Source organism: Poecile atricapillus, chromosome 27 (genome assembly GCF_030490865.1).
Source record: "Poecile atricapillus isolate bPoeAtr1 chromosome 27, bPoeAtr1.hap1, whole genome shotgun sequence".
In the NCBI taxonomy this organism is placed as follows: domain Eukaryota; kingdom Metazoa; phylum Chordata; class Aves; order Passeriformes; family Paridae; genus Poecile; species Poecile atricapillus.
In genome coordinates, this window is record NC_081275.1 from 1,594,147 (window position 1) to 1,617,666 (window position 23,520).

Below are 23,520 nucleotides of genomic sequence, written 5' to 3' on the forward strand. Positions count from 1 at the left end.
CAGATCAGGCATTCTCCCCCAGATAACCCAGGGATTTTGAGCTCTAAAAGCCTCCAAAAATTCAGAAAACTCAGGCTCTCCAAAACAGGTTTTGTTTCCTCTGAAACAAATGATAATGAAACAAATGATGAAAATGATACCCTCTCATTTTCCTTAAATTAAGAGGATATGCAAATCAGACATTCTTCCTCAATTAACCCAGCGATTTTGGGCTCTAAAACCCTCCAAAACCCCACAAAACTCAGGCTGCACAAGCCCCCAAAACAGCTGATATCCTTCTGATTTTCCTTAAAATAAGAGCAAAACAGACATTCTCCTCCACAAAACCATGCAATTTTTAGCTCTGAAAGCCTCTAAATATGAGCCTTTTACCTCCAAAAAACAGATTATATCCCTCTTGATTCTCCTCACGCGAAAACCTCACGCAAACCCAACGCCCTCCTCTGAAAAACCACATTTTTATCTCTCTTTCCTAAAAAACTCACCTGTATTACTAAAGGTTTGAGCTGGTTGGGCTCGGGCCCTTCCAGGATGCATCCGAAGGCCATGACGGCCGCATCCCGGTACCTCCAGTCGGGATTTTTGATGTGCTCCTTGATGAAGGGCAGCACGTGGGGGACGATGTCGTCCTCGCAGCACGTGGCCAGCAGCATCAGGCACACCCCTGCTGCCTTGCAGGGGTTCCAGTCGTCATCGTCGTCGTTCTCATCCTGGAAAAAAACACATCCCCTGAGGTGTTACATGGAGATAAAACCTCAGCAAAAATTAAATAGCTTTTAAAATGTAATGCAGGCTTTGTTATTCTGGTTATAGGCTGATAAATTCCTGAAAAAGGGATTTTATATTAATTATATCTAATACAAATATTATATATATATAATATAAATAGCCTAATAAATTCCTGATAAAGAGATTTTATATTAATTATAATATATATAATATATATAAATATGTAATATAAATAGCCTAATAAATTCCTGATAAAGGCATTTTATATTAATTATAATATAGATCATATAAACATATTATATATATAAATATATAATATAAATAGCCTAATAAATTCCTGATAAAGGCATTTTATATTAATTATAATATAGATCATATAAACATATTATATATATAAATATGTAATATAAATAGCCTAATAAATTCCTGATAAAGGCATTTTATATTAATTATAATATAGATCATATAAACATATTATATATATAAATATATAATATAAATAGCCTAATAAATTCCTGATAAAGGGATTTTATATTAATTATAATACAGATAATATAAACATATTATATATATAAATATATAATATAAACAGCCTAATAAATTCCTGATAAAGGGATTTTATATTAATTATAATATAAATAATATAAATATATACATATATAAATATATAATATAAACAGCCTAATAAATTCCTAATAAATTCCCATGACAATAGAATCCTGTAACAGGGAAAATCTTCTTCTTGTAAGAAGGAATTTGGAGATTGTGACAATTTAGTGACACCTGCAGCAACTATCCTAAATTATTAAAAGAAAAAATGTGTGGCCAGCACATAACCACCTCTGGTAAATGAAGTAATTAAGGTAACAACTGGTTACCAACCAATTCTAGTTTATTGTTTTATAATTGCCAACAATAACAATATTATTAATATTATAGACTATAATATATACTATATACTACATTAGATACTGTAATATATCTATTACTTATAATTATGTTATAGTTCAGCACATTTCTAGGAAAATTATATATTTAGGAAAACTTTCTTTTTATTATATATATTAAATTATATATTCAGAGCTGCAGTTAATAAAAGATATCTTCCCCAGGTGGACCCAGCACCATTAAAAAACTCCTTTCCCAACCAAACTCAGTCTATTAAACCTTCAATTCCTTTCTGACTTTGAGTGGCCTCATCCACCTCCCCTAAAAGAGCATTTCCAGGTGGAATTTTGTCCCTTTGATCCCTCCCAGGTCCCTGCACCATTAAAAATCTCATTTCCCAATTCCCAAAGCCTCCAGAGCTGCCCCTGTTTCATCCCCTGGGATCCTCCTGCAATTCCACTCTGCTCATCCAAGACCAAAAAGAAACCAGGAAAACAATTCCCTGGATTCACTCAGAGCGTTTTCCCAGCCAAATGAAGCCTGTTCTGTTAATTAACAGTTTTATTTTATAATTAGGCAAGTGATTCCATTAATTTTGATTAGCCTGATAGCCCAAACAAATCCCTGGAAATGTTTTAAAGGGCCTAAACACACCTAGGCCTCAAAAATCCCAGAGATTGGATCCCACATGAGGCAGAGGCTGTGGAATATTTGGTTTATTATCCCAAATATTCTCAGTAGGAATACAGGGAATCACCAAACCTCTCCAGAAATCACAAATCCTGGGAAGCACAGCTCCAATAAATCCCTGGAAATGTTTTAAAGGGCCTAAACAAACTCAGGCCTCAAAAATCCCAGGCATTGGATCCCACATGAGGCAGAGGCTGTGGAATATTTGGTTTATTATCCCAAATATTCCCAGTAGGAATACAGGGAATCACCAAAACTCTCTGGAAACCTCCTCTCCCAAATCCTGGGAAGCACAGCTCCAATAAATTCCTGGAAGAGTTTTACAGCGCCTAGACAAACCCAGGCCTCAAAAATCCCAGAGATTGGATCCCATATGAGGCAGAGGCTGTGGAATATTTGGTTTATTATCCCAAATATTCTCAGTAGGAATACAGGGAATCACCAAAACTCTCCAGAAATCACAAATTCTGGGAAGCACAGCTCCAATAAATCCCTGGAAGTGTTCAACAGGGCCTAAACAAAACCAGGCCTCAAAAATCCCAGAGATTGGATCCCACATGAGGCAGAGGCTGTGGAATATTTGGTTTATTATCCCAAATATTCTCAGTAGGAATACAGGGAATCACCAAACCTCTCCAGAGATCACAAATCCTGGGAAGCACAGCTCCAATAAATTCCTGGAAGAGTTTTACAGCGCCTAGACAAACCCAGGCCTCAAAAATCCCAGGCATTGGATCCCACATGAGGCAGAGGCTGTGGAATATTTGGTTTATTATCCCAAATATTCTCAGTAGGAATACAGGGAATCACCAAACCTCTCTGGAAACCTCCTCTCCCAAATCCTGGGAAGCACAGCTCCAATAAATTCCTGGAAGAGTTTTACAGCGCCTAGACAAACCCAGGCCTCAAAAATCCCAGGCATTGGATCCCACATAAGGCAGAGGCTGTGGAATATTTGGTTTATTATCCCAAATATTCCCAGTAGGAATACAGGGAATCACCAAACCTCTCCAGAAATCACAAATCCAGGGATGTGATCAGGGAAAAAAGAGGCAAGTCCCAGTCTCAGCCCAAAAATTGCTGCATCACTGGCTCAGAGTGGTGCATGAAACCTCATCACAGACCAGGGACCGCCACCTCCTGAGGCATTTTTGGGATCAGAGGAATCCAAAACCCAATTCCCAAAGGAGCCAGGGGGGACAGGAAGAGCTCCTGGGCTGCAATTCCCACTGGGAATGTGGCACTCACCTGTTTTGTTAAGGTCTGGGTTAGAATAGGGACCAAATATTGCAGTGCCCCCTTAGCATAGAACTTGCTGGTGTGCTCTGGGGGCCGTCCTTGTTCTGCTGCCTGGAGGCAAGAAAAAGAGGTGAAAAGTTTATTTTCATCAATATATTTATCTATTTTTATAGAATTGTATTTTTTCTCAGCATTATGATGCTAAATGAACAACTCCAGGAGGCACAAAATTCCCTTTTTTTACCCCCCTTCCTTTCCAACAGGAATTCTGAGTTGCCTCAAGGGCACTTTGCATCGAGTTAAATATTTCAAAATCCACTTTAAATATTCCAAAATCCACTTTCATTCCTCATCCCTCCTCACAGGGCACAATTATCCCCATTTTCACTTGGTTGTCAGGTGTAATTACCAAGTGACCCTGAGGTGAAGGAGCAAAAGGTTTGGAGCAAATAAATCCCACCCCACTCTGCTGCCTGTCCTTTTATCCTTGATTTTTTATTTTTTGGGAATCCAAACATAGAGATTTAGCTGCTTTTAAAAAAATAGATGTGATTCATGCACAGCCCATCAAAGTTTCAGCTGTTATTGATCCCCACAGATAATTTCTGCAAACAGCATCTGCAAATTCCCCAAATTCCTCTCCAGCCCCAGTCATTCCACAGGATAATTATTTTTATTTCATCCAGAACCTCAGATTTGACTCATAAATCATGGATTTTAGGGAATGTGAGCCATCTTTTGGCACAAAGTCCTTCATGGTTGTGACAGCCCCCAAAATTTTGGATATTATTTCATTAATGCCATGGATTATTTCCAGGAAAAAGAAGGGAGAGCCCTGTGATAGGAGCTGCACGTGGATTTAGGTGGAAATAGGGAATAAGAATGGTAAAATTGAGTTATTTGAACAAAAACCACCAAGTTGGAGAGGGATGGGAGCAAGATGGGATGGTGGGAGGTGTCCCTTCCCATGGGAATGGGATTTAAGGTACTTCCCACCCAAACTATTCCAGGATTTTGGGATTAACAGGAATTCCAAATGCAAAGTCAGCTAAAAATCCCCAATTTACCTGGGGGAGCAGAACCTGGGCCAGCACCAAGGAAGGAGCTAAAAACACCCAAAGGAGGAGCCAAAAACTCCCAAATCAGGAAGTAAAAACCCCCAAAGGAGGAATCAAAAATTCCAAAATGAAGAATTAAACACTCCCAAAGAAGGAACCGAAAAGTCCCAAATAAAGAATTAAAAACTCCAAAAGGAAGAATTAAAAACTCCAAAATGAAGAATTAAAAACTCCAAAATGAAGAATTAAAAACTCCAAAATGAAGAACTAAAAACTCCCAAAGAAGGAACCGAAAAGTCCCAAATAAAGAGTTAAAAATTCCAAAAGAAGAATTAAAAATTCAAAAAGGAAGAATTAAAAACTCCAAAAGGAAGAATTTACAACTCTCCAAAAGAAAGAATTTAAAACTCCAAAGAAGAATTAAAAATTCCAAAAGAAGAATCAAAAATTCAAAAAGGAAGAATTAACAACTCCAAAAGGAAGAATTTACAACTCCAAAAGAAGAATTTAAAACTCCAAAAAGAAGAATTAAAAATTCTAAAAGGAAAAATTAAAAACTCCAAAAGGAAGAATTAAAAAATCCAAAAGGAAGAATTAAAAAATCCAAAAGGAAGAATTAAAAAATCCAAAATAAAGAATTAAAAACTCCAAAAGGAAGAATTAAAAACTTCAAAAGGAAGAATTAAAAACTCCAAAATGAAGAATTAAAAACTCCCAAAAGAGGAACCCAAAACTCTCAAGAAAGAAACCAAAAACTCCCAAAAAAAGGAACCAAAACCCCCCAAAAAAAAGAACCAAAACCTCTTTTGGGAGTTTTTATTTGCAGCTATTTTTTTATTTATGACCCCAAAACCAACTGGGGAATTTTCCCCATCCCCCCCCTGGCACAGCAGGAGGAATTCCCAGGATTTCAGCATTCCCAAAGGGATTCTCCAGGGAATTCCAGCTTTTCCCAAGCCCCACCTCCGAGGCCTCGATGGCCAGATCCATCTCCTCATCGCAGACATTGGACCAGAACTCGATGCCCTGCAGAGCCACCTCGTCTATGTCGCTTTTCATCGCCTCAATTGTGATCTGCAGCATCAAAAATGGGGAAAAAAAATGAGATTTTAGGGGTTTATCCCTCCTGGAATTCATCCCTGTCTGTGGAAGTCAGGAAGAGTTGCTGGGTTGTGGGGAATTCGAGTTATGGAGTTTTAAAATTCAAAATAATCTGATTTTTTTCTGTTTTATAACCTCAAAGCTTCGGGAGGTTTGAGGTTTTTTTGTCCCATCTGGAATCTCAAAGCTGATGGGGTTTTTAGGGATTTTGCTGGGATTATTATTATTATTATTATTATTATTATTATTATTATTATTATTATTACTATCATTACTACCATTATAATTATCATTATTTATTATTATTATTATTATTACTATCATCATCATCATTATTATTATCATCATTATTATTATCATCATTATTATTATCATCATTATTATTATTATTTCTTCCCAGGGAAATTAAGGAAAATCAGGAATGGAAGTTTTTAAAAGAGATGGACAGATAAATAAAAATGGAAAATATAGATAGAAATTGAAAGAGATTACAGAAATAAATATCAGAAATATCAATATAAATATGGGGAAATCAGAGAGATAAATATGAGAAATATAAATACAAATATGGGAAATCAGAAAAATAAATATCAATACAAACACAAGGAGATCAGCCAAAAATATGAGAAATATAAATACAAATGGGGGGAAATCAGAAATAAACCTGAGAAACAGGAAAACAAATGGGGAGAAATAAATGTGAGAACTATAAATACAAATAGAGGAAACTCAGATAAATAAATATCAATATATATAGAGGGAGATCAGAGAAATACATTCCAATAAAAACACAGAGAGATAAGCCAAAAAATATGAGAAATATGAATATAAATGGGGGGAAATCAGAGAAATAAATGTGAGAAATATAAATATGGGAAAATCAGAGAAATAAATGTGAGAAATATAAATACAAATGGAAGGAAATCAGAGAAATAAACCTGAGAAACAAGAAAACAAATGGGGAGAAATCAGAGAAATAAATGTGAGAAACATAAATACAAATAAATATGAGAAACATAAACAAAAATGGGAAGAAATCAGAGAAATAAACCTGAGAAATAGGAATAAAAAACTGAAATAAAAAGAGATGGACATCAGAAAAAATTAATATTACTAAAAAGATAAATGATAATAAATATGTATATTTATATTATACTTATATTATAATATAATATAATAATATTAATATAATATATAATATATAATATATATTATATAATATATAATATATAACATAATATACTTATAATATAATATACTTATATAATATAATATACTTATAAGTATATTATAATATGCTTATAAGTATATTATACTTATATTTATATTATATTATTATACAATATTATATTACATTATATATTTATGTATTACATTATTATAATATTATATTATATGACATTATATATTTATATTATATTGTATTATTATATTATTACATTATATTACATTATATTATATTACATTATATTACATTATATTACATTATATTATATTTTTATATTATATTATAGTCATATTATATATATTACATATAAAAATATAATAAAAAGATAAAAAATACGAATAAAAAGAATAAAAATCTGAGAAATATAAACACAAATGGGAGGAAATCCTAGAAATAGAAGTGAGAATGAGTAAAAGAATGAAATAAAAAGCACTCACAGCAAAGAGGGCAGGCCCCATGTACGTCTCCATGTATTGGTAATAAAGGGACATTATCTTCACCAGGTTCTGTAAGGCAGCCACTCGTACCTGGGACAGAGAAAAATGCCAAATTTCACCCCATTTCCTTATTTTTCATGGTATTTTTTGGAGGAAGAGATTCCCCAGGAAGGGAATTTTGAATTTACTCACCCTTGTGTCTGGACACTGTGTGGCTTCACAGACTACTTGCATAATAAAGTGCCTTTCAGACTGAAAAAAAAAGAGAAATAAACATTGAAAGGGGTTTAAAAAAGAATTGAAGCTTTTGAAGTCTTCCCAGGGAGGGGGATTTAAGGGATATAAAAGTTAAAATGTAAATAAAAATATAAATAAACAGATAAAATATAAATTACAACATAAAGTTAATTAAAAATACAAATAAACAGATAAAATAGAAATAAATGTGAAATTAAAAAACATGAAACATGAATATAAATATAAAATAAATTTAAAACATAAATATATATAAGATATAATATATATTATATATTACAATATATAAAATATATATTAATATATTAATATATTAATATATAATATATAATATATAATATATTATATATTAATATATAAAATTAATTTTATATATATTATATATTAATATATAAATAATATATATTAATATATAAAAATTAATTTTAAAATAAAAAGAAAATATAAATATTGAAACTAGAATGCAATTTAAAAATAATAAAATAAAATAGAATAGAGTAGAATAGAATAAAATAGAATAAAGTAGAATAAAATAGAATAAAAATAAAATAAATAGAATAAAAATAGAATAAAAATAGAATAAAAATAGAATAGAATAAAAATAGAATAGAATAAAAATAGAATAGAATAAAAATAGAATAGAATAAAAATAAAATAAAATAAAATAAAATAAAATAAAATAAAATAAAATAAAATAAAATAAAATAAAATAAAATAAAATAAAATAAAATCCATGAATTTGGCTGTTGCCTCATCCAGGGGCCTCCTGTTGGGAAGATTTTTGCTCCCCCAGGGATTTTCAGAGGCAAAGTTTGAATTTGGGTTGGGGCCAGGGCGGCTGAATGGGAAGTGCTGATCCCAGCTGGGATCCTGTTCCCTGTCCCAGGAACATCCAATGGGATCAGATCTGGGATCAGGGGTCACTTACAGGGAAAAGGGGGAGGAAAAAAAGGGGGAGGAAAAAAAGGGGGAGGAAAAAAAGGGGGAGGAAAAAAAGGGGGAGGAAAAAAAGGGGGAGGAAAAAAAGGGGGAGGAAAAAAAGGGGGAGGAAAAAAAAGGGGGAGAAAAAAAAAGGGGAGAGGAAAAAAAAGGGGAGAGGAAAAAAAAGGGGAGAGGAAAAAAAAGGGGAGAGGAAAAAAAAGGGGAGAGGAAAAAAAAGGGGAGAGGACAAAAAAGGGGAGAGGAAAAAAAGGGGAGAGGAAAAAAAAGGGGAGAGGAAAAAAAGGGAGAGAAAAAAAAGGGGAGAGAAAAAAAAGGGGAGAGAAAAAAAAGGGGAGAGAAAAAAAAGGGGAGAGGAAAAAAAAGGGGAGAGAAAAAAAAGGGGAGAGGAAAAAAAGGGGAGAGGAAAAAAAGGGGAGAGGAAAAAAAGGGGGAGAAGGGGAGGGAAAAAAGAGAAAAAAAGGGAGGAAAAAAGCAGAAAAAAAATAGGGGAAAAGGGGGAGGGAAAAAAAATCAGGAAAGGAGGGAAAAGAAAGGGAAAAGAGGAAAAAAGAGGTGGAAAAAAAAGGGGGGGGGAAATTTGGATGCTGAGAAAGCCCCCCAAGATCATCAAAATCTTCTGGAAATCAGGGAATTTTCAAGGTCAGGAAAGGCCTTGGAGACCATAAAAAGGGAATAAAAGGGGAAAAAAAAAAGTCAGTGCTCCCCCCCTTGCCCTGAAAATCCCAAAAAGCTGAATCCAAGTCTCAGTTTCCACAGGATTTATCCATCAAAACTCAGCGTGGTGCATGAATCCTCATCACTGACCGTGGATTCAGCAGAAATCCCATTTTTTTAGGGATTTTGGGATTTTTTTTTCCCCCAGTTTTCTCCCCCCCCCATCTCTCACCTCTTTGTCAAAGTTTGCTTTGGTGAATTCCAAAGAATTCAGGAGTGCGTTGGTAGCTGCAAGCTTCACATTGTTGCTGGGCTCCTCCTTTCTCATTCCCTGGATTATGGCAGTCAGGATTTCATTGGATTTGTCCTGGAGCTGCTCTGGATCCTGGGAAAAAAAAATAAAATATATATATTAAAAAAAAATAAAAATTTGATAAAGTTATTTATGATTATAACAGATTTTTCCATGTTTTTAAGCAGCAGAAGTTACAGATAAAAGGGATTTATTTTTATTTTTTTTTTTGGTCAGAATGTATAAAATAAATAAAAGTTTTAGGATAGGCCAGGAAAGTTTTAGGATAAAGCAGGAAATCATGGGAAATCCAAGGAATTCCTGCAGCTCCTGGGATGGGAAGGAGAAGCCTGAACTGAGCACAAATCCCCCAGAAATCCAAGTGAAATAAATTCCACTGGATCAAACATAAACCAACAAATGCCAGGATTTGAATTAATTCATAAAAAGTTTAAAAAAAAAAAAAATGCTGATTTCCAAATAATTTATGGATTGGGCAGAGAATGTGAAATATTCCCTCAAAGAGCAAAATATTCCCATAAAAAGTAAACATTCCCATAAAAAGGGGAATATTCCCTCAAAAAGTGCAATATTCCCACAAAAAGTGAAACATTTTAATCAAAAAGTGAAATATTCCCACGAAAAGTGAAACATTCCCAAAAAAAGGGCAATATCCCCTCAAAAAGTGAAATATCCCCTCAAAAAAGTGAAATATTCCCTCAAAAAGTGAAATATCCCCTCAAAAAAGTGAAATATTCCCTCAGAAAGTGAAATATTCCCTCAGAAAGTGAAATATTCCCTCAAAAAGTGAAACATTTTAATGAAAAACTGAAATATTCCCTCAAAAAGTGAAATATTCCCTCAAAAAGTGAAATATTCCCTCAAAAAGTGAAATATTCCCTCAAAAAGTGAAATATTCCCTCAAAAAGTGAAACATTTTAATCAAGAAGTGAAATATTCCCACAAAAAGTGAAATATCCCCTCAAAAAAGTGAAATATTTTATTCAAAAAGTGAAATATTCCCACAAAAAGTGAAACATTCCCATAAAAGGGGGAATATTCCCTCAAAAAGTGAAATATTCCCACAAAAAGTAAAACATCCCCTTAAAAAGTGAAACATTTTAATCAAGAAGTTAAATATTCCCTCAAAAAGTGAAATATTCCCTCAGAAAGTGAAATATTCCCTCAAAAAGTGAAATATTCCCTCAAAAAGTGAAACATTCCCATAAAAAGTGAAATATCCCCTTAAAAAGTGAAATATTTTAGTCAAGAAGTGAAATATTCCCTCAAAAAGTGAAATATTCCCTCAGAAAGTGAAATATTCCCTCAAAAAGTGAAATATTCCCTCAAAAAGTGAAATATTCCCTCAGAAAGTGAAATATTCCCTCAAAAAGTGAAATATTCCCTCAGAAAGTGAAATATTCTCTCAGAAAGTGAAATATTCCCTCAAAAAGTGAAATATTCCCTCAAAAAAGTGAAATATTTTACTCAAAAAGTGAAATATTCCCTCAAAAAGTGAAATATTCCCATAAAAAGTGAAACATTTTAATCAAGAAGTGAAATATTCCCTCAAAAAAGTGAAATATTCCCTCAAAAAATGAAATATTCCCTCAAAAAATGAAATATTCCCTCAAAAAGTGAAATATTCCTGCATCCCAAATTCCCGATCCAGGCACGGAAGGGCTCCCCTGGGCAGGAAGGAACCCCAGGGTGGTTCCAGCTTTATCCGGGGTGTGGAATCCGAGCTGAGCTTTTCCTTTTCCTCCAAATTCCCTGCAGGAATTTGACCTGGATTTGTGGTGGGAAAGGAGGTCAGGACTTCCAGGAACCGGCCTGGAGCTGCCTGCAGGATGGAAAAGTGGGAAAAACCAGGAGGGATCAAACAGGAGTGAGGTCAGGAACCCCCTCCAGAAATCCTGGAAATCAGGGAATCCCCTCCAGAAATCCTGGAAATCAGGGAATTCCCTCCAGAAATCCTGGAAATCAGGGAATCCCCTCCAGAAATCCTGGAAATCAGGGAATTCCCTCCAGAAATCCTGGAAATCAGGGAATTCCCTCCAGAAATCCTGGAAATCGGGGAATTCCCTCCAGAAATCCTGGAAATCAGGGAATTCCCTCTCCAGAAATCCTGGAAATCAGGAATTCCCTACAGGAGCACAGAAATCCTGGAAATCAGGGAATTCCCTCCAGAAATCCTGGAAATCAGGGAATTCCCTCCAGAAATCCTGGAAATCAGGGAATTCCCTCTCCAGAAATCCTGGAAATCAGGGAATTCCCTCCAGAAATCCTGGAAATCGGGGAATTCCTTCCAGAAATTCTGGAAATCAGGGAATTCCCTCCAGAAATCCTGGAAATCAGGGAATTCCCTCCAGAAATCCTGGAAATCGGGGAATTCCCTCCAGAAATCCTGGAAATCAGGGAATTCCCTCCAGAAATCCTGGAAATCCGGGAATTCCCTCCAGAAATCCTGGAAATCGGGGAATTCCCTCCAGAAATCCTGGAAATCAGGGAATTCCCCCCAGAAATCCTGGAAATCAGGGAATTCCCTCCAGAAATCCTGGAAATCAGGGAATTCCCTACAGGAGCACAGAAATCCTGGAAATCAGGAATTCCTTAAGGTCAGGAAATCCCTCCACAATCATAAAAGACTCCTGGAAATCTGGGAATCCTCTCCAGGATCATAAAGGATTCCTGAAAATCAGGAATTAAGGTCAGGAAAGTCCTCCAGGATCATTAAAGTCTCCTGGAAATCAGGGAATTCCCTCCAGGATCATAAAAGCCTCAGTGAAATCAGGGAATCCTTAAGGTCAGGAATCCCCTCCAGGATCACAAAAGTCTCCTGGAAATGAGGGAATTCCCTCCAGGATAATAAAAGACTCCTGGAAATCAGGAATTAAGGTTAGGAAAGTCCTCCAGGATCACTAAAGTCTCCTGGAAATGAGGGAATCTCCTCCAGGATCATAAAAGCCTCAGTGAAATCAGGGAATCCTCAAGGTCAGGAAAATCCTCCAGGATCATAAAAGTTTCCAGGGAATCCTTCAGGTCAGGAAAAGCCTTCCAGGATTGTAAAAGTCTCGTAGAAATCAAGAAATTCCCTCCAGGATCGTAAAAAACTATTTCCTTGTGGAAATCAGGGAAAAACCCCAAATCCAACCCAAAATCCAACCCCAAAAAACCCAACACAAAGAATCCAAGACAAAAATCCAGCCCTGAAGATGCAACCCCAAAAATCCAACCAAAACCCCAAACCAGAAAATCCAACCCAATAAACCCAACCCCAAAAATATCAACTTAAAAATCCCAATCCAAAATTCAAACTAAAATCCAACCCAAAGAACTCAACTCAAAACCCAGCTCAACAAGCCCAAAACAAATCCAACCCTAAACCAAACAAACCCAAAAAAACTCCAACCTACAACCCCCAACCCAAAATCCAACTCAAAATCCAACCAACAGACCCAAAATCGAACCAAAAGTCCAACCCAAAGAATTCAATGCTAAACCCAAGCCAACAAATCCAAAAAACTTTAACCCAAAAACCTCAAAAGAACCCAAAAAAGACCCAAAGAATCCAAGCCAAAACTCAACCCTAAAAACCCTAAAAACCCAACAAATCCAAAAAACTTCAACCTCAAAAGAACCTAAAAAGGACCCAAAGAATCCAAGCCAAAACCCAACAAACCCAAAATTGAACCAGAGGTCCAACCCAAAGAACTCAACCCTAAACCCAACCCAACAAATCCAAAAAACTTCAACCCAGAAACCAGAAAAGAACCCAAAAAAGACATAAAGAACCCAAACCCAACCCAAGAAATCCAAAAAACTTCAACCCAAAAACCTGAAAAGAACCCAAAAAGGACCTAAAGAACCCAAACCCAACCCAAGAAACTCAAAATTGAACCAGAAGTCCAACCCAAAGAACTCAACCCCAAAGAACTCAAGCCAAAACCCACCCAACCAATCCAAAAAACTTCAACCCAAAAACCTCAAAAGAACCCAAAAAGGACCCAAAGAACCCAAACCAAAACTTAACCTTAAAAACCCAACCCAACAAATCCAAAAAACTTGAACCCAGAAACCTGAAAATAACCCAAAAAGGACCCAAAGAACCCAAGCCAAAACTCAACAAACCCAAAACTGACCCAAAAGTCCAACCCAAAGAATTCAATGCTAAACCAAACCCAATGAATCCAAAAAACTTTAACCCAAATCCTCAAAAGAACCCAAAAAGGACCTAAAGAACCCAAACCCAACCCAAGAAACCCAAAATTGAACCAGAAGTCCAACCCAAAGAACTGAACCCCAAAGAACTCAAGCCAAAACCCAACAAATCCAAAAAACTTCAACCCAAAAACCTCAAAAGAACCCAAAAAGGACCTAAAGAATCCAAGCCAAAACCCAACCCTAAAAACCCAAAATTGAACCAGAGGTCCAACCAAAAGAACTCAACCCTAAACCCAACCCAACAAATCCAAAATTGACCCAAAAGTCCAACCCAAAGAACTCAACCCTAAACCCAACCCAATAAATCCAAAAAACTTCAACCCAAAAACCTGAAAAGAACCCAAAAAGGACCCCAAGGACCCAAACCCAACCCAACAAACCCAACCCAACAAACCCAAGCCAACAAACCCAACCCAAACCACCCCAGCACAGCCCCCAGCCCATCCCAAGCCGTTCCACCATCCGGGAACCGCGGGAACTCTCCCCGCGCGTGTCCAGAGCCCGAAGCCGAAGCACTCACGATGTCCTGGCAGATGTAACCGATGGCCTCCAGCGTGGACTCCTTCATGTGCTCGGTGCTGTGCTGGTTGGTGACGTTGGCCACCAGCTGCGGGATCAGCTCCGGCCACTGGTTCATGGGGATCTCGGCGCAGGCGATGCCGGCCACGCACTGCGACGCCGAGCTGGGCCGGTACGTCTCCGTGCCCAGAGTCTGCAGCACCTGTGGATCCACCAGGGAATGGGGTCAGGGAGTGCACAAACATCTCTCAAATCCCCAAAATTCCTCTTTTTTTTCCCTGAAATCGTTCGGTTTGTTCTGGAGAAATGGTGGTGGGGATGGGTGGAGTCCAGCTCGGTTGAAATTGAACCAAAATTCCAACTCCAAGAACTCAACCCTAAACCAAACAAAACCAAAAAACTTCAAAATCCTCAACCCAAAGAATCCAAACCAAAACCCAACAAACCCAAAATTGAACCAAAATCCCAACTCAAAGAACTCGACTCTAAACCAAACAAATCCAAAAAACTTCAAAATCTTCAACCCAAAGAATCCAAACCAAAACCCAACACTAAAAACCTGAAACCGCTCGGTTTGTTCTGGAGAAATGGTGGTGGGGATGGGCGGATTCCGGCTTGGTCAAAATCAAATCTGAAGTCTGACTCAAAGGACTCAACCCTAAACCAAACAAATCCAAAAAATCTTCAACCCAAAGAGTTCAAACCAAAACCCAAAAAACCCAAAATTGAACCAAAATTCCAACTCCAAGAACTCGACCCTAAACCAAACAAATCCAAAAATTTCAACCCAAAAAATCCAAGCCAAAACCAAAAAAATCCAAAATTTAACCAAAATTCCAACTCCAAGAACTTAACCCTAAACCAAACAAATCCAAAAAACTTCAAAATCTTCAACCCAAAGAATCCAAACCAAAACCCAAAAAATCCAAAATTTAACCAAAATTCCAACTCCAAGAACTCAACCCTAAACCAAACAAATCCAAAAATTTCAACCCAAAAAAATCCAAGCCAAAACCCAACACTAAAAACCCAAAAAATCCAAAATTGAACCAAAATTCCAACTCCAAAAACTCAACCCTAAACCAAATAAATCCAAAAAACTTCAAAATCCTCAACCCAAAGAATCCAAACCAATCCTAAAAACCTGAAATTGCTTGGTTTGTTCTGGAAAAACGGTGGTGGGGTAAAGGGAACTGGCAATAATTGAATAAATTTGGGTTAAATCCACCCCAAAAGGTGAATTTTTTACGCCAAAATCATCTGGGTAATTTTGTTGTGCATTGGGGATGGATCAGGAGGAATTTTGCTGGTGGGTTTTGGGAATTTTTTCCTTAAAAAATAGAGGGAGGTGGGACAGATTTTTCAGCTTTTCATGTTATACACCAGTAAAATTTTCTTTTAAAAATAGAGGGATTTGCATTTTCCCATCATTTTTAGTTATACACCAATAACTTTTTCTAAAAAATGGAGGTGCATGGGATGATTTTTTTGATAATTTCCACTTGAACATAAATATTTTCTGTAAAAAACACAGGCAGGGATTCGCATTTTTCCAGAATTTTTGGTTCTACAATATAACTTCCTTTAAAAAAGAAAGATTTTTAATTTTTGCAGCTTTTCCAGTGACACACCAACAACATTTCCTTTATAAACCAGAAGGAGTGGGATGCATTCTATCAGCAATTCCAGTTACACACCTTCATTTTCCATGTTTTCACCTAAATGTCGTATTTTTGATGTTGAAAACAGCAAAAAATTGTTCAATTTCAGTGCACAAGGACAGCTCCTGATCCAGGGTCCCTGGAATGTCCAAGTCCAGCTTTGATTGAGCTTGGAGCACCCAGAAAAGGTGGGAAAAAATGGAATTTAAGGTTCTCCCAACCCAAATAATTCTGGGATTATAGAGAGAGATTCTATTAACACAAAAAAAAAATAAATATAAAGCTCTGAGCCTGGCTGAATCAGTCACTGAATCGCTGCACAAATCCCAGCATCATTTTTTGCTCCCATCAGCCAAAAAACAACAGAAAAAAAGCAACAAAAAACCACTGAGCCACCACTTCTGTCCCTACAGGCTCTGAACTCCAACAGGCACAGGGCAAAAAGGGGAAAAAAACCCAATTTTTCCCAAATTTTCTATCTGGAACTTGCAATTTTTACCCCCCATTTTCCACTTTTAAAATTTCCTGGGCCTCGTGTGAACATTTTTCAGACTCAGAGCGTCTCAAAGGTGTTGCTGAGGGTTGGAGAGCACTTGGGGAAGCTCTTCCTCAGAAAGGGAAGAGAAATCTTCCTTAAAAAGCATTTCCTGCAGAAAAATCAACGCCCAGCCCAGCTGCAGGGGAAGCCAGGGAATCCTGGAATGGTTTGGGTGGGAAGGGACCCCAAATCCCATCCAGTGCCACGGGCAGGAACATTTCCCACCATCCCAGGCTGCTCCAAACCCCGTCCAGCCCGGCCTTGGACATTTCCAGGGATCCTGGGACTTCCCTGGGAAATCCCTGCAGCGTTTTTACAGCCTCCTCCTAAAAACTTCTTCTTTTTAGCTCATCTAAATCAATTCTCTTCCGCTTTGAAACCATCCTCCCCTGTCCTGCCGCAATCTTCCGGCAATCCTGGAATATCCTGAGCTGGAAGGGACCCTCAGGGATCATCCAGCCCTGCAGGACACCCCAAAACCCCACCCTGGCCATCCCTGGACAAACATTCCTTCAGCTCTGGAAAGGTTGGGATCACCACCCTTCCATGGGGAGCTGTCCCAGAGCTCCACCACCCAAAATCCAACTCAAAACCCAAGCCAACCCATAATATCAACAAATCCGACCCAAAACTCCTGGAGTTCCAAGAGTTTGGGGATCACCACCGTTCCACGGGGAATCAGCTCCAGTGCCTGATCACCCTCTGGGGAAAAAACCCAAAATCAACCCAAAATCCACCCAAAATCCACCCAAAATCCACCCCAAATCCACCCAAAATCAACCCAAAATCCACCCAAAATCCACCCAAAATATCCATCCCAAAACTCCTGGAGCCCTGAGACCACAAGTCCTCCACAGGGAGCAGCTCCAGTGCCCAAAAACCCAACCCAACAAATCCAACCCAAAACTCCTGGAGTTCCAAGAGTTTTATGATCACCACCATCCCATGGGGAATCAGCTCTCCAGTGCCTGATCAGCCTCGGGGGAAAAAACCCAAAATCCACCCAAAATCCACCCAAAATCAACCCAAATTCCACCCAAAATCCACCTAAAATCCACCCAAAATATCCATCCCGAAACTCCTGGAGCTCTGAGAGCTCTGGGACCACGAGTCCTCCACAAGGAGCAGCTCCAGTGCCCAAAAACCCTCTGGAGAAAACCCCAAAATCCAACCCAACAAATCCAACCCAAAACTCCCGCAGCTCCAGCAGCTTTGGGATCACCACCATCCCACAGGGAGCTGTCCCAGCACTCAACCAACCCCTGGGAGAAGATCTTTGTCCAAATTCCACCTCCAAACCCCTCCAGATGGAACCACCTCTCAAAACCGAGCACCCAGAGCCGGGGAGCAACCACGTGAAAACTTTTTAGGTGGAAAACCACGGATGAGATTCTTCAGCAGAGGCAGAAACGAGGGGAAAACGAGTCAAAACCCGAGGACTTACGAAGTTCTTGACCTCCCTGCGGGCGTTGGCGTCGATGGCGAGCCATCTCTGCTGGTACTGGGCCTTGATGTCGGGATCCTTGGAGGTCAGCGAGTTCTTGATCTGCAGCCCCGCGGCCACGCGAGCCACCTGGCTGTTGCCGGGGTTTGCCAGCACTTTGGACAGTTCCACCAGGAAGGTTGGCTGGGGAAACAGCGGGGTCAGCCCCCAGATACCCCACAAACCTCCCCCAGCCCCCCTAAAGCCACCCCCAGCCCGGATCTATCCCCAGATTATGGGTTAAGCTCCTCACGGGAAGTGCCGGAAGCTCCGGTGGCTCTGCAGGGCTGGGATTTTTTTAGAGCTGACACCGGAGCTCAGTTCCTGCTCCTGCCTGGCCTGAGAATTCCTTTAAATAAATGGATTTATGGGGGAAAAAAAATAGGAAAAAATGGATTTTCTAGGTGGGAATTCAGCATGGATGTGAGGAACTCCCTGTTTGTTGTTTTGGTGATTCCAGAGCTGAACTGGGATTGGTAAAATGTGGAATCTCTGATCTGCGACATTCCAAACTCTCTGCTGATCAAAATGATGATTAACCCCCCCAAAATTATAATTAACCCCCCAAAATGATCATAAACCCCCCAAAATTATGATCAACCCCCCCAAAATTATGATTAACTCCCCAAAATGATGATCAACCCCCCCAAAATTATGATTAACTCCCCAAAATTATGATTAACTCCCCCCCAAAAAAACACCCGAGTGCACACACAACCCCCTGATGTTGCTGCCACTTCCTTGTGAAAACCTTTTGTTTTTAAATCTTTTCCTCTTTGAAATCTTTTCTTAATTTCTTCACATTTCAGAGGCTCTCCTGAAGTCTCAGCAGAGAGGATTTATTTCTTGCCTGAATATTTTTCCTCAAAAGCTTTTTGCCTTCCTAGGAAGTTGTGGGAGCAGATGCCTCGTTTTCCAAACCTTTTTACACCAACTAAAAACGTGATTTTCCAAAAAATCTTCAACCTTTTTACAATAAACCCATTTCTAGAATCTCTTGAGAAATCTTAAAATACATTGAAAAAAACCCCAAAACTTAATCCTAAATTACAAATATGTTTTTGGGCACTGAACATCCATTTTTAAAACTAACCCAACATTAAAAAGTTCAACAAACAACTCCAGTGCTTTGGTCTCCATGTTTGCAATGCCTAAACCCAGCTCTTGAGATAAAATTCTTTTTAGTTGTTCCATCCCCAGCTCTTCAAGGTTTAAACTGCAGAATTTGAGGTCAAAAAATGGGGGAAAACCTGAAGGGATGGGTGTAAGGCATTAAAAATATTCTAAATGTAATGGAATAGAATAAACCCTACAAACAGACTCCACTAAACCACTTCAAACCAAATTTTAAACTCTGATTTTACTACGAGTGAGGAACAGAATTAGTTCACAGGACATCCCAGAAGTGTTGCTGCCACCTTGGACAAGAAAATTCACAGGTGGAGGAGCATCCTTGGGTTCCTCACCCATAAATGAGCAGGAAAAATTCTCTTTTTGTGAGGTTTTGGGGCTAAATTCAGTTAAAATAAAATGAGCAGCATCACCTGAAACCTCACAGGCTTGAGAAAGCGAAGGCAGATGTGCCTGACCTGGCTCCCACCTGCAGAGGTGTCAGTGAACAGCTCAGGTAAAAAGGGATAAATCAGGTTAAAGGGGATAAATTAGCTAAAAGGGGCAAATTGAGGGGTGGAGAGGAGGAGGAAGGGGGATGAGGAAGATCAGGAGGCTCCATCAGGGAACTGGGAGATGCTCCCAGCCCCCCTGGGGCTCTCCTGTCCCTTCCCTCTCCTGTCAAAGGCTCTTCCCACATCCTGTGGTGGGGACAGGCCTGAATTCCACATCCTCATCCTCCTGCTTCATCATCCTCATCCTCACCCTCCAGGACTCAGCTCCCTCCCAGCCTGGACCATTCCATGTCCCCATCCCACACAAATCCTCGGTGCCAGCCCAAGCTCTGATCTCACCCAGTCCTGCCTCTCACAAAGCAAAGTAAAAATGAAAGTTTGGAGTAAATCCCACAAGGCAGAGAGGAAAAATGAAACCTTGGGAAATCCACATCTCCCCCAGCTCTTCCCAACACCTGGAAATCAGGACCATGAGCAGCTCCTGCCCATCACCCCAAAATCCTTCATGCCACACAGCCCTGGAGCTCCAGGCTCGACTGGGGGGTCCTGACACTCCAGCAGCACCAATCCAGGGGATTTTCCCTCAAAACTGAGCTGCAGCACAAAGGCTGCATCAATCCTGCTTCCAAGGGGGCCTCACACTCCTTCCAACAGCACCAGAATCCCAGAACCTCTGTGCCTTTCCCACTTCACAGCAGGCCAGGGGAGGGAATGGCTGCTGGGGTGACAGGTGACAGTTTTGGGGGTGATAACGGGGGTGTGACGAGGACAGCACCGAGACACCGGGACCCCCAGTGCTCCCCATCCCTGCAAGGACCAGCCAGAGCTGCAGCCCCACACCTTGACTAAGCAAAAACCCTTCCCAACCACCACCAGCCTCAAAGCCCCTGCTCCAGCACAGCCCTTACACCCGGGAGTTTGGGGTTTTTTTAATCTTATTCTTTTCTTTTTTCCAGATTTCTTTTCCTCCTCAAATTTAAGGTCACCGGGGGTGCAACTGCCCCTGCCCAGCCGAGCCTCCCTCCCCCACCAGCCGCCCCTGAGCTCCTCCCCAGAGCCCCGGAGCTCCGATCCCGCCCGGGCGGGGGTCTCGGGGGGATGCGACGGTCCCGGTGGCCCGAGCAGAAGGACCGGACAGGGCTCCCGAGGGCACCAGAACCGGGCAGCAGGACTGGGCGGAGATCCCACGGGCAGTAGGACCGGACACTAGAACCGGGCAGCAGGACCGGGCAGGGATCCCGCGGACAGCAGGGCTGCGAGAGGATCCCGTAGGACCGGACGCTACAACCGGCCGGGGGTCCCGCGGCTACTAGGAGCGGGCGGAAGGGCTGGGCGGGGGTGCGGCGGGCACTAGGACGGAACAGGGGTGCCGCGGGCGCTGGAAGCGGCCGGTGGGGCCGCTCGGGGTCCCCGCGGGCGCCCGGGCTTTAGGACCGGGCGGCGCCCGGGGCCGCGATGGCCGCGGTGGCCGCACATGGCCCGCGGCCGCTCCCGCACCGGCCCCGCCCCCCGGCCCGGCGCCGCGCGCTGATTGGCTGCCGGGCCCGCAGGGCGCGCTCTGATTGGCCCGCGCGGCCGCCGGGCGCGGGCAGGGGCGGCAGCGGCCATGGCGGCCGGGCCGGGCCGGGCCGAGCCGGGCGGGGCGGGGGGGCCGCGGAGCGCTCGGGGCAGCGCCGGCCCCGCCACCGCCGCCGGCCCCGCCACCCCCGGGGCCGCCCCGAGCGCTCACCAGGTTCTCGATGGCCGCCTGCTCCAGGAACTTCTGCGCCGCCTCGAGCTCCGAGCAGTCTGCGGAGGGGAAACCGGCGTCAGCCGCGGCCCAACCGCCGGGGCCCTCAGGCTCCGAGCGCGCTCCTCACCGTGCCCGGGAGGCTCCCCGCCGCCTCGGTTCCCGCCCGCCCCACGGCCTCCCCCGCCGCCCACGCCCTCCCCGGGGCTGCGGGAGCCGCCTCGGCCGCCCCGCGGGTTGCGCGGCCCCCGCCCCGCCCGGCCCCGCCGGGCCTGCCCGCCCCGGCGCCCTCAGCCCTCAGCCCGCTCCCTACCCGGCGAGACCGTCTTCTCTAGGATGGTGATGAGCTCCATGGCGGCGGCGTGGCGGCTCCGGCGCCGGCGGGAGGAGGAGGAGGAGGGGAAGGGGAGGGGGGGAAGCGGGGCGGGCCGGAGGAGGGGAGGGAGGGGAAGGGCGGAAAGCCGGGGCCTGCCCCGCGGAGGCGGCGGGCGGGGGCGGTGTGGCGGCTCCCGGTGCGGTTGTGGGGCGGTGGCGGGAGACTAGTTTTAAAAAAAAAAAAAAAAAAAAAAAAAAAAAAAAAAAAAAAAAAAGAAGGAAAAAAAACCTGGGAAAAAAAAAAAGAAAAAAAAAAAAAAAAAAAAAAAGAAGGGGCCGCGCGAGCGGGGAGGCGGCGGCGCGCGCGCGCACCGGGCGGCGGAGGGATACGCCAGGAGGCCCCGCGCGCGCGCCCCGCGCCCGCCGCGCTGATTGGTCCGCGGGGCCCCCCCGGTGCGGCGCGCGCCCCTTCCTATTGGCTGAGCGGGCGGCGCGAGGCCATTGGAGTGGGGGGGGGGAACCCCAAGGGGGGGGAACGGGGGAGGAAAGAGAAGGGGCGGAGCCTCCGGCGGCGCGCGCGGGGATTGGGCGGGGCCGGGACGGGACCATTGCCTCGGGAGGGGGGGGGGGGGGTGAGGCGCGACCACGTGGGGCCGCGGGTGGGGGCAGCACCGGGACCACCGGGGCGGGCAGCGGGGTCACCGGCACCGCCCGTGGGTCCCGGCCGTGCCCGGAGCGGCTCCGTCCGCGGCGGGCGCGGGAAGCGGCATCAGCGGCTCCCAGCACCGGCACCGGAACCGGCTTGGGAGGAGCCACGTGCTCGGCGGGAAGCGGAGCCGGCGCGCGTTTCCCGGGGCTGTGACCCGGTGTGTCCGTGTGTCCCTCCGGGACCGGCATCCCGCAAGAAGCGGCACCGTGTCCCGCCAGCCGGTGCCGGTGACCGGGCGGGGCCCCGGGGCGAGGATTGAAGCGCTCCCCGAGCAGACAGCCCCGCCAGAAGCCGCCCTGCACCGGCTCCGGTGTCCCCCGAGCGGCTCGGGGTCCCTGCGCATCCCGGGCTGTCCCCGCACCGGGGCCACACCGGGCACAGCCGAGGGATGCGGGAATGGGAAGGGAAAGAGGGAGAACGGCAGGACCGAGTGCCCAATTAACGGGCCGTAACGGGGAGCGGTAATTAGTGACACATCCCGGAAACACCGCGGGGACAAGCGACAATTACCGGGCCACAGCCCCGGCTGGGAGGCACCGGGGAGGGCCGGGATGGGCACCGGGAGAGGCGAGCGCCGCCCCGGGCGGGGGAGCGCCGCGCTCGGCACTTTCATCATCCCAAAGCTCCCGAAGGATTCCTGGGAAAGGGACGCGCTCCAGAAACGGGATCCGATGGAATGCGGGAGAAGGGCGGGGTTTGGGGAGGGAATTCGGACTGGGAGAGCGCTGGGAGAGATCCCCATGGGATGGGGGCGATCCCAAAACTCTTGGAACTCCGGGAGTTTTGGGTTGAATTTGTTGGGATGGGTTTTTGGGCACTGGAGCAGCTCCCTGTGGAGGACTCGTGGTCCCAGAGCTCTCAGAGCTCCAGGAGTTTTGGGATGGATATTTTGGGTTGATTTTGGGTGGATTTTGAGATGATTTTGGGTTGATTTTGGGTGGATTTTGGGTAGATTTTGGGTGGATTTTGGGTGGATTTTGGGTGGATTTTGGGTTTATTTTGGGTGGATTTTGGGTTGATTTTGGGTGGATTTTGGGGTGATTTTGGGTTGATTTTGGGTTTTTTCCCCAGTGGGTGATCAGGCACTGGAGCTGATTCCCCATGGGATGGGGGCGATCCCAAAACTCCTGGAACTCCGGGAGTTTTGGGTTGGATTTGTTGGGTTGGATTTTGGGGTTTCCTCCAGAGGGTTTTTGGGTACTGG

The 23,520-nt window shown here is 43.0% G+C and overlaps 1 protein-coding gene across 2 annotated transcripts in view; it reads right to left on the minus strand.

The window, feature by feature from the left end:
• Positions 1 to 21,715, minus strand: part of KPNB1 (karyopherin subunit beta 1) — a 38,234-nt gene extending 16,519 nt beyond the window's left edge. Inside the window, exons 1-10 of one of the 2 annotated variants that reach the window (XM_058857954.1) lie at positions 21,606 to 21,701; positions 21,293 to 21,351; positions 17,900 to 18,082; positions 14,258 to 14,458; positions 9,454 to 9,606; positions 7,563 to 7,622; positions 7,371 to 7,460; positions 5,568 to 5,678; positions 3,556 to 3,657; positions 486 to 710 (exon numbers count right to left, since the gene is read on the minus strand). In XM_058857954.1, coding sequence (XP_058713937.1) covers positions 486 to 710; positions 3,556 to 3,657; positions 5,568 to 5,678; positions 7,371 to 7,460; positions 7,563 to 7,622; positions 9,454 to 9,606; positions 14,258 to 14,458; positions 17,900 to 18,082; positions 21,293 to 21,351; positions 21,606 to 21,645 — 1,224 coding nt within the window. In that variant the 5' untranslated portion in view covers positions 21,646 to 21,701. Of the gene's footprint in view, positions 1 to 485; positions 711 to 3,555; positions 3,658 to 5,567; positions 5,679 to 7,370; positions 7,461 to 7,562; positions 7,623 to 9,453; positions 9,607 to 14,257; positions 14,459 to 17,899; positions 18,083 to 21,292; positions 21,352 to 21,605 lie in introns of both variants that reach the window. The other variant, XM_058857953.1, reaches the window with a different exon arrangement.
• Positions 21,716 to 23,520: the final 1,805 nt, after the last annotated feature.